General features: G+C 37.8%; 1 protein-coding gene across 2 annotated transcripts in view; it reads right to left on the bottom strand.

Annotated features, from left to right (window-relative positions):
- The window catches only part of LOC132177140 (transcription initiation factor TFIID subunit 1), a 58,217-nt gene that overhangs the window by 13,088 nt on the left and 33,055 nt on the right, over positions 1-12,074 (bottom strand). For both annotated transcript variants that reach the window (XM_059589369.1, XM_059589370.1), the window contains exons 10-15: positions 10,992-11,194; positions 10,571-10,808; positions 7,951-8,287; positions 6,977-7,186; positions 6,706-6,798; positions 1,345-1,548 (exon numbers count right to left, since the gene is read on the bottom strand). In XM_059589369.1, coding sequence (XP_059445352.1) covers positions 1,345-1,548; positions 6,706-6,798; positions 6,977-7,186; positions 7,951-8,287; positions 10,571-10,808; positions 10,992-11,194 — 1,285 coding nt within the window. The remainder of the gene's footprint in view (positions 1-1,344; positions 1,549-6,705; positions 6,799-6,976; positions 7,187-7,950; positions 8,288-10,570; positions 10,809-10,991; positions 11,195-12,074) is intronic.

Here is a 12,074-nt window from a genome sequence, read left to right as displayed (position 1 = left end):
AAATTAAGACATGACGTTTTCCACAGGCTGAGAAAAGTTTCATGCAATAAAAACATCATCATCGCAAGTCTGATAAAAATGCGCAAATTGCCTTTGACACTCCTATCTTTTAGTTCAGAACGAATAAAGTGAAAGAAGCAAGCACTAAGTGCACCCCCACATTCTCCAACTTTTTTTTTTTTTGATAAATAATGTATATTCATTCAAAGCGCAAATTAAAATGGCAAATTAAATGTATATTCATTATCTAACCTTAGTAAATGTTTTTGAATCCAAAGCAATATATAATGTTAAGTTTAACATTCTGTGCCACAACTTTAAGCAGATCAATTCTCCCCCATCATCAGATCAAACTGCTATAGTTTGGCTAGGAAAAAGTGGTTGCCTTGCCCACCTTAAAAAAACATTCTTACATTTTTACAATGCAAAACTGAGTATTGTCAACAAAATAAGTGTAGCAAGTTGCAAAACTGAGAAGCATCATTCTTGTATAAATTACTTCAAAAGCTATGTAGCTGCCGCAGATGAAATAACTTATTTCTTGGCAGGCAGGAGTAAGAGTCAAATCACTGTGAAACTTTTCCCAAAAAGAACAAAAAGAACAAAAAAAGGAAAAAAGAAAAGTCCCCCAGAAAGTGGCCAAACATGAAGAATTCAACTCTCAAGCAATGTAATAAGCACCAGCCAACCTAAAAATTGGAGAAAGTGAACCTCAATATATAACTCAACCCAAGGATAAGGGCCCTGATGTACACATGGTCTTAATTTAGAACCCATTTCATTTACTGCAGGCAAAAGGAATCACTGTGGCAGTCAATTTTCAAATACCAAGATGGGTTATAAGGGCAGTGTCAGTCCCGGGAGCCGTCTGGATCAGGTGATCAGGTAATTAATCTACTTACACTCTTCTAATTTTTAAATTTTCAAGTGATACATCCCAATGTCTATTAGCAGCACATTTGACATCAGGTCAACTTCAACTAGACAAAATCTTGAAATAATTGGCCGTTGTGGTAAAGTTTCTTGAGAGTAAAAAAAGCTGATAGTCATATACTATCAACAAAGAAGCATAACAAGTAGCACTGCCTACTTCAACACACAATCACCAAGATGGCATACAAATTTCACAAATGGACACAAATTTTCTACAAACTACCCTCTAAAAGTCACATATGTCCCTTAGCATGTGAGAAAAACAAGTTTTTTAATAGCATGTGCTTCTCACATGCTTTTTTAATAGCTTAAGGACACATGTCGCATTCGAAGCTGGATTTTAAGGAGTTTCCTACAAACCAGTTAGTAGGAAATTTTTGTCCTTTCATAAAATCAGATAACATCTTTTACCTGAATAACACAGGTAAAAAAATTGCTACTCAAGTTCCATGGAGTTATCTGCAGCTCCCTCTCAATGTGTGATGCAGCAGCCAGAACTATAGCTTCATCAGGGAGCCGACTCATTGCAGATGAAATAGAATTAGGCAATGTCGCAGAAATACCCAAATGTTTGAGCCGGTAGATACCAGCTTGCATGCTTTCGTAGGCACAAACCTAAGCCCAAAAAAGTTCAAAAACAAATGTCAGAAGCTTTATGTGAAGAGACGAAATAAGCAATTATAGGGCACAAGCTATTCCAGTGTAAAATGTAGTGGATGAAATAAATGTAGCAACATGGGTGAAAATTGGAGGAATGCATCACACCATTTGTAGGAATTATTTAGAACTCATAGACCCAATACTGTTACTAGAACAATCACATGACACGCACACAGATGAACACACTGCGCCCACAAATCTACAATAGAACCCACATGAAATCTATAGGTCCCTCTTTCATTTATTTTAGAATGAATTTTAACCCCCCAAGGGGTTGGCCCAAGTGGTGGAGGCCTTGGTCTTGAGGTATCATCCCTTCAAGGTCCAAGGTTCAACAACTCATGGCTGCAAACAATTCCTTGGGGCCACAATCCCGAGTGAAAAACTAGCGATTTAACCAGTTCCGAGTAGGAAAACTTTCGAGGGTGCAGTGCACGGGACCAAGGTTTACTTTGCAGGGGTGGACTCAAAGGGCCCTGCCTTGGAGAGGTTCCCCAACATAATAAAATAAAAAAATATAAAATATAACAAAAATAAAAAAGAAGAAAGAAAGAAAAGATTTATGAAGGGTAGAGGAGCATAAACCAAGTCCAGAGAAATTATATGAGGTAACTATTAAGACAAACTGAAACTAGGTTAAGAAGATGAAAAGAAACTAGCTTCAATCATCTTCTGACTCTTAGTTTACCTCCATTCCATCTCAACATCATCTATGCCTCTGACCTTAACATTCTAAAGCTTATGAAATAGGGGCCCATAAACTCCACCTCAAAAAATTATGCACCACCAATATATAAAGCCTAGGACACCCATATTGCCAATCACCATCCCAAACTACATGAAAAATGCTTCCTCATTTTAGTTTTTTTGATAAGTAAAATGCTTCCGCATTTTAGTAGAACATTATAGAACTTGTTTGGCGTTCAAAACACAAAACACTTCTTAAGGAACTTTTCACACCTACTTATAGGAATATTTTGATAAAATAGGTGCTTAATTTTTTAGATATAAGGGCTCACTTATTATTCAAAAAATAAATAAGGTTGGAGAGAGGTGGCCGCAAGGCTAGCTCCAACAAAGGAGAGGGGAGCCTATGTGGTCACCCAACATGTCAAAGGTGGATGTGCAGGTGCAGGGTGGCGACAACAGGCCAGGGGCACCCCTTTCCTCAATTGAGGGTGGCCACACGGCCACTCTTTTTTTAAAAGAGAATTTCTTAATTTTTATTTTTTAACAAGTAAGAAGTTAGCTCTACATCTACTTGTGCTTTCAAAAAATAAGCACGTTTAGTAATTGTTTCTTTGAAAAAACAACCCAACAAATTTCTTATAAGACCCCAGAAAAATCCTTTTTTTTTTATTTTATAAGTAATCAAAATATCATTAAAAGTGCAACCCTGATACACAGGAAATATACAAGAGAAACGTCTATCTAAAAGGAGAAAAAAAGAACAAAAAAATCATTAAAACTAATCATGAACGGAGCTAAAAATGCATATATTTAAGTATAAAGAGCATAATTTTTTAAAAAAATAAATAAAAAAAAATACTTCAGCTCCTTTAACGTCCTCTCTGAGTCCTCAAAATTTCGATGATTTCATTCCCTCCAAAGGCACCACAAAAGGAAAGAGGGCAACATCTTCCTCACGATAGCACTCTAAGAGCTACCACTCGCCTACTAGCAAGCAAACAAATCATCGACACGGCTAGGCATAACCCATGACAGCCCAAAGCGATTGAAGAAAGCATTCCATATGGCACAAGCAACCTCGTAATGGAAAAGAAGATGGTCTACGAACTCCACATTGCTCTTGCACATGCAACACCTATTGACCACAATGACATATCCCTTCCTAAGATTATCCATGGTAAGAATCTTTCTTAGGGCTGCCAACCAAGTGAAAAAAAGCCACTCTCAAAGGAACCTTTATCCTCTAAATATTCTTTCAAAGAAAAGGAATGTCATCATTACATGTTAGGAACCTGTAAAAGGAGCTAGCATCGAATATCCCTTTGTTTGAAGGGGCCCACCAAAGCTTGTCTTCCCCTTCTTGTCTCACTCTATAGAAATATAAGATTTGACACCAAGACACCCATCTCTCAATCATGAGCTGCTCTAATAAAGCTTACATTCCACTAGAAAGATCCAAATCAATTGCAACAAAAGGATCCTTCACACAAGCAATGCTATATAACTCCGGGAAAGCTTCCTTAAGGGCCATCTTCCCACACCACAAATCATCTCAAAATCTGATCTTGGAGCCATCTCCCAGCTCAAAAAATAGTATGACTAGAAAACATCATCCACCCCCTCCTAATATTCTTCCCTAGCCCCACCCTATACGGCCAAGGAGATCAATATAATACAACCCACCCCAAGAACTTCCAAATTTATAATCCACAACTCTCCACCATGCCTCTCTCTTATACACAGTGCTACAACCATTTCCCTAAAAGTGCAGGATTGAATAACCTCAAGTTCCAAACCCCCAACCCTCCCTTAGAAATTCGAGAGCAAACCTTGGATCAACTAACAAGATGATTTTTGAACTCCTCAGCTATTCCACACCATAAGAAATTTCGATGCAGCTTCTCTATGCGATTTGCTACACCAACAAGAAGTGGGGAAAAGAGATATGAAGCACGTAGGTAAATTGGAAAGGGTGCTCTTTATAAGGGTAACCCCTCCACCTTAGACAAATACATAATTTCCAACTAGACAACTGACGCTCAATCTTTTCAACTACACCATCCCAAATAGACTTGGCCTTATAAGAGGTCCTCAGTAGAACACTAAGATACTTCAAGGGCAAAGAGGAGACCTCACAACCCAAAATGCCAACCAACCCATCTACATTATCCACATTACACATAGGAAGCAATTCTGACTTAGCCATGTCAACCTTCAACCCGAAGACAGCTACAAAACATAATAATAAAGCACACAAATAGCAAAGTCGATCACGATTGGCCCCACAAAAAACCAAGGTATCATCTGGGAATAAACAGTGTGATATATTAACCACACCAAAAACATATTCTCTAATGTGGACAAAAAAAAACCACTTCTCAACTTTATATCACATGAAACCATTTTTTCAAACCAAAAAAAAAACACTTTTCAAACATACCCTATCTCATTCTCTTATACACCTTGGCTAAGGGTTTTTCCCAATTTGCTACTACTTTATATATTCTGCAATTTTCTATTTTAACTTTCAATTACTATGCTTAACATTAAAAAAAAAAAAAAAAAAAACAACAAAATGGTATGAAATATAACCTGTAGAGAATGACTTACATATAGAGATTACGTAGGCTATTCTGAAATTTGTCTAATCACATCAACTCCAGCATTCAAGTAATGAAAAAGAAACAGCAATGGACTATGTACATGGCTCCAACAGAACTTTTCTGTTCTATAATCTTGATTGATATTTATTTATTTCTTTTCTTTATTCTTATTTTTAATTTTGTTCTACAATTAAAATTTTGTTCTACAATTTTTCCTGGGCTAGCAGAAATACATGTCCACAGAAAATATGTTTGATCTACACAACACAAATCCAAGGGGCTACATGATATCTTTTCTTTTTCTTTTTTTGATGACGTTGAACCCCTCCAAGGTAAGGCCACTTCGTGTACCCACCCTTGTTGGGTAAACTTCGGAGCCGTGTAAAGCGCCCCCTTCACACGAATCAAGTAATACTCCGGCTTCGCCGGCGGGACGGCCCCAAGAAATTGTTTGTACCCAAGGGAATTCAAACCTTGGACTTGATGGAATGCCACCAAGACCAACGCCCTTACTAGTTAAGCCAACCCCTTGGGGTTTTATCTTTAGAAGCCTTTCATCTTTTTATCTTATTCAAATGACATTTTGATACAATATTTACTATTTTTCGCTATGTATCTTGTTATATTAAGTTATCTTGCTCAATAGATAATGCACAATTCTTGCAAATGCTTGGGCGAAATTCAATTATAAGCGTAGCTTTTTGAACTTTCAGTAAATTGAACTTTAACAAACTATTTACAGTTCCAAAATATAACAGCCTTTTAACTTATTTCAGATTATGCAAAAGTTGTTGTCTTGACTACAGGGAATATTGTATTGTCGGAGAGGAAAGCAAGCAAAGTCTTTTCCATGATAGTCTGCCAATTATAAGTGCTAACATCAGCCAAATAAATTGTAACAGAGGACCAAAATATGCGTGCTTTGAAGTAGCCAGACCTGAAAGAAGACTTGTCTAATAATCAGTTCAGAAAGCAAAGGAGAAAATATCATATCATAACATTCAGATGTAAGCATCACAACACATAGCAACAGACAACAATCATTTTACTTTTGCTTTCCAAGATTGGGTATGTAGAATGGCCAAGATTATAACCTTATATATAACCCAAATAAAGAGCCAAGTCACATGAACAAGGTACAGACTCAAAACCTCCCATTTTGACCAATGCATCCTCAGACTAGCCTATCCTGTCTATTTCTAGATATGTGGTCAAACTCTTTTTGGGAAACAATAATAAATATTTACAGGTTGTCCCTTGTCCCTTGTCTACCACTAGCGAGCTCTTCTCTGAACGACAAAATATGGAAGTCAAACCTATCAGTGTAGTGGTAAGATTGGGGGTTTTGGAGGGACTGATGCAACACAACTACAGTACTGTGCAGAACAACAAAAGCTGGTCAACATAAGTCTTGAGTTAAGAATCAGGGCTAGGCCCAGTCATAGAGGGCGTTCGAGGACTGGAATGATGGGTGGATGATATACCTAGCATCAAAATGAATGAAAGTAGCTCTCCATCTTGGGAAGATTGTACCTGAGACTTGCTCACCTAAGACACAAAGCTTTGCTGCTATGACTACATAAACAGCAAATAAGTAAATTCTAACAGAGATAAAAATGTGAGGAGGGCGTAAAGGGGCCAACAAACACCATGAACATTTGTTTCCCTTTCCTTTCGAGACTCAAACATTGATTCACATGTGCTTATAAGCCTTTCGGTCTGAATATATTTTAAGAAATGCAACACACATTCCATTAATCAGAAAGGCTTTTGTTCTTTAACAAAGAAACAAATGCAAATGGACAACAGTATAACTTACATCTTCCGGTTTCACCTTTTCTCTCAATTCATCCTCTGACCAAATGCGGAAATTGCGCTTCTTAACCCAAATCCACTGACCATTTGGTCCTTTCTGGAACAGTACATAAGCATTTGAAGCAATTAGGTGAGTAGAGGATACAATAGAACAGATATCATAAGGAGCATTAAGCCAAAAAAACAGAGCAGAACAATGTATCTAACACGAAGCAGAACATGGATATTAGTGCCACAGCCTACTAAAAACGTAATAAAAACTTTCTTATAATTACCTGCAAATTAGCATGTTCCCTCAATTTCTTCCGGATAATGGCTTCAGATAGGTAAGGAAACTGTCCAGGCAACTCATCTGCACGAATGCGAGGGAGCAAATGACGCTTTTCGAAATTACGAAACTCACGGGCCATGTATACCAGTAGCCTGTTTCCCATATAAGTCTGAAGGGCCTTTGATCCAGGAGACATCACCTCCATGAGAGGCTCCTGCAAAGAAAAATCAAGTTAACCAGATCAGGTAATGTTGACACTACAAAAAACTTTCCTATATATATGAAGCTTCAATAGAATGAAAGTGCTAGGCAGCACACTGTCCAAACAATATATAACTACCAAAAGTATATCTTGAGTTCTTGACCATAAATGGCAATGGAGCAGTCAAGGATAACATTTTACTTAACCTGCCCCACCAAACAAAACAGCCACCTGCCCCCACTCAACACCCTAGTGGGGCAGAAACATTGCCCCAGAACCTGTCAGTGAAACAAAATCCCTTTCCTGCCTGGCCCCACCCTGAGAAACAAATGTTCTTCACTATATATATATATAAACTAGAAGGGTTTGGAAAGCATTTGGACATGGAATCACCATTAATGATTCAACCCACCTGCAATCCACTTCTCCATCTCTCCCTATTTCCGGTTCATACCCCCCTTTCAGGATATTTCCCTGGGTTTGCTTATTATTATTTTTTTGCATGTCCCTTATGTTCCACCTCGAAATATTATTTTATTTTTGGGAATTCGTTAATACCATTTTCTTTGCAAAATGCATCTGTAACTACAGTTAGTAATAATGATTTCTGTAGGAAACTTGCCAAGAGCCAGAAGTGATATGATCAGCACCATTAGCAGCAATAATGGCTTCAATTACTAGTAAATAGTAAGGACATATCACTAATAATATTAAGAGAAAAAGCCTAATATAAAATATTGGAGAGATACAGCCAGGAAGGCTACTGCAGAGGCAACCTGTTGTCCGACAACGTCAATCCTGTCAATGCGCCTAATGGAAAGCTTTCCCTTCGCAGAACGAACCAATAAATAGTCAGTTGACGCCACCTTATGGTTAAATATGGGTGCTCTATACATGTTTGTTTCAAGAGATGACTGACTACAACCAGCTTTTATGTCTCCAAGGAAAGGGGATTTATCAGCAGGGTCTAGCACAATGACATGCCCCAAGCTACTGTTTCCATTCCGCAACAAGGAGCCACTTATATCATCTGCGGCAGATTTTTGATAATAAGTGCAAAGTCTTGCACCCATCCCAGCATTGCCCAACAGTAAAGGTCTTTCCTCACAATACCTACAGATGTGTAATAAAACCAATCATTTTGTGGAATCTCCAAAGCAATAAACTTCAGAAAGGGAAATTAATCTTGGTATTAAAAGAAAAACTAAGCTCAACGATATGCACAACACAGAGCTAACAAAAATTAATTGCTGCTAATAGCAGAGTAGTATATGGTATCTATATAATGCAAAATACAGTATGATAAAAGGTGGCTCATACAATATGATTACCGTACGTGAAAATTAAATGCATGAGAAGTTAAATTTCTCATTTAACAAAAAGTATGACGATTCACAATACGGTGCTATGTCAGGTACCATGAATTGTGTTCAAAATTTTAAAAAATAAAAATAAAAAAAAATAAAGGTTTGACGTGATTCTTACAATGCATGAGAACAGAAAGTTTTGCTAAATTTAAAAAAAATAAAAAATAAAAAAAAAAGAAGAGCATTGCTATTTCATATTGAAGTACAATTTAAAATTCAACATTAAGCATATGTTGCAGACTTTGAATTACAAATAAATAGAGTACAGTGGTTATGTCGTGACAACATTTGTTTATCAGAATAAGAGACAACAAACCCAAGCCTCCTAGATTTTCTCTCATGGGAACAAATATAACATTCATGTCAATAAGGCAACTAAGCTACATAAGCAAGACAGACAAAGAAACTTCAAAAAAGCTAGCTGAAGGGAATGGCTACATGTGTGTGTTAAACCATTGCTTATATGAAATCCCTGTTCATTTACAAAGATCCACAGTGTCTTTGAATTTGTTAAAAACGCTACATTCCAAGAGACAACCATCAATAATCCAAACGTTAGAATAAAACCACGCAACCACCATTTCTTCAATGACTTTTTATTTGGGTTCATGTGTATACATACTTCCACGGTCCAATAATAAACCTGCAGGATTAATATATCCATCACATAAGAATACTGAGACACCACGCAAGTGGTAGGACTATATTAACCAAGATATGACCATCCTGTCTCTCCATGATAGTGGTCCCTTTCGCCACTATCACCTATCCACAACTGCCACCAACCTAGACATTCTCAATGCCACTTCCACAACTATGCCATCACTGCTGCCACCAAGTCATTGCCGTTGCCATCGTAGCCACTTTCGCTACCTCCCCCCAGTGTTGCACCATCACCACTTTTGCCACCACTTCTATAACCATGTGAATGCAAATTTACACAAGAACATCAACCATAAACAATAAAACTCCATTCAAGGCCAGTCTTACAATATCCCAGTATTAATTTGCGTGGTGTCGGAATATTCTCATGTGATGGATATGTTAATCCATTATTGAACATTATCATGCCCCACTGAAATTGTCCATGGCTATAAAGATCAGTTCACTATATCAAAGTTCAGATGAGCAACAAAAATCTGCCCACCAGTTGTTCCTTGTTGAAACTATTCCACTCAAGTCTTCATGACACTATTTCCCACCAAACAGTGCTCATACTCAAAAAAATGGAAGTGCGTCGAACTAAGGGCTTCACCAAACCAGCATCTCGCATCAACTATACTATTCCTGTCCCCTTGAAGCCACGCTAGTAACAAACAAGGTACTAAGAGCTATCACTAGCCCGCAAACAAATTCAGACAATCTCCAAGCAGAGACACATGCATAATGCTTGTACCCATAGTGAAGCAACAAATCAGTCATGTCCCACAAATAGTAAATAGTCCAGCTGCAAGTCTGGCCAAATCCAGCACGTACAACATTCATCATAATAGCATGCCCTTTCTAACATGCATTGCAAATCTCACAACCACAGTCGAACCCCAGCATCTTACCATATTTGGTATAATCTGGCCTTTGGTGGTACCACAAACCCCAATGAGATAAAAGGAAGTCCCACAAGGTATCGTCCCATGCATTTTAAAGCCTCAAACATCTAAAAGCAAAAGTATAGATGGAAGCACAATTCTAACTAGAGCACAAGCATAAACAGATAAACCAATAAACGTGAAAAAAAAAAAAAAAAAGCAAGAAAGAATGATTAAGAAAAGACTAAATATCAATATAAGCTCCTATAACACAGTTCAATGGCAAAACAGAAAAGCACAGCATTAATCAGAACTGGCCATGGCCCCCATTTTATATAAACCATATCACAAAAGCCAATCAAGAAGTATGAGAAGAATACTAATAAATGATAACACAACCATCTACCAAATAAACCCTCCTCATAGGGTGGTGGTTGCGGAATGAGAATGGAGCTATGATTAAGGTTGGAAAAAAAAAAAAAAAGAAAAACCAACTCACGTACTCCATTAGGAAGACATGACCGTCTTTCACTGAAAGATCCGATTTCTTCTTGAATGCCCCAGGAGGGCGCAAAGATTTATTCTCACCAGGAAGCTTTTGTGCCCTCGGCAGCAAATATATTTTTGTACGAACAAGATGAAGCAAGGAATTTGGTAGAACATTTTGCGAAGTAAGAGATCCATGGTCTTCAAGCGCCTTCCCCAAGTAATATAACTTTACCGTTTCAGAGAGCTTGAAATCTATAGAAGAACAGTATGCCAAGTTAAGCTTAGCTGCCGAGTAAGCTCGATGTCTTCATACATAGGAGATGACATCGTAATTATATTAAGCAAATTTCTAAGAACAGTAAACAACAGCCATTAAAAAGCTGTTAAAAACTGAACAAACAGAGCACATAACCACTCCAAAAGAGAAATGTCAACCTAGCTTTTTGGAAGCTTTTGCTTTAACAGAAGAAACAGTTTCCTCAGCATCAACATGAAGTTTGCTTCCTTTGCCTCCCAAGCTCTTCACTATAATTTTCATAGGTCCTCGGACAGGCAACTTCCGTTGTTCTTTGACAGCCACCTCATTGTCGTGGGGATACCACAGAGCTTTTGGTCGATGAAAATTGGCTAGTTCTTTGCTGCAAAACAACAGTAAGACACCAGAAAATGCATGGAAGATAAAGAACATAAAATAATACAGTTAAATCCAAATGAAAAACACCATTGTGGATGACAAGCAAGCATAAGAAATATAAACCAGGAAAATCATGACAATCTGCAAGACTTCCTGGTAATCATAATTAAAAGAATTATCATCATAACTCTTACACTGACACCTCTAACCCTTTGCCCCTGATAACAATAAAAGCTCTTAGGCTTAGGACAATTCCCTTGGCCCGTCCAGAACTTAAAAGTTAGTTTTGGGCTATCAAGGCTGGAAGCAACCTGGGTTCATAAAGACATGTCATCAACATGAACTGCAAACTCTAAGCTCTGCCAATCCACAACAAACCAAAATTTAGGCTCTTCGATAAACTTTTCAGCCCATCATCCCTAGTAGGACCATTCCATGAGTCCAGTTAATGGAACAGACACAAATAATTGATTAGAGGGAGAAATTCATAAATCAACAACAGAATGCTAGAATTTTAAACAGTTAAGCCATGGTAAAGTTGGTACAGAGTCAGCATCAGGTAGGCAGGGTAAGAAAATCCAATTTGCGGAAAGAAACTAGGTTGTCTTCTACACATAAAATTGACACTCCAGAGCATAACTGTTTTATGTTTTCCAGCAAAGGCTGCAACAGGCAGTTCAGCTGAGTGCGTGTACGACATGAAGTATATGCAAGTTATTTTTACATCCACAGAAGATCAGGTTGGAAAGGGTTGTTTTCTGTCACAGGGATCAGCTCCCAGTACTCAGCTTAATTCTCTAGGCAACACATGCAGTAAAGATCGTGTCAGGTCTTATGAGGAGTTTAGAGGACAGACAGAAATCAGATTATATTGTTTGCAAACA

The sequence above is a fragment of the Corylus avellana genome, chromosome ca4, assembly GCF_901000735.1.
Source record: "Corylus avellana chromosome ca4, CavTom2PMs-1.0".
NCBI classification, from domain to species: Eukaryota; Viridiplantae; Streptophyta; class Magnoliopsida; order Fagales; family Betulaceae; genus Corylus; species Corylus avellana.
Note: the sequence above shows the minus strand (reverse complement) of the source record. Positions and strands in the feature narration are given on the sequence as shown.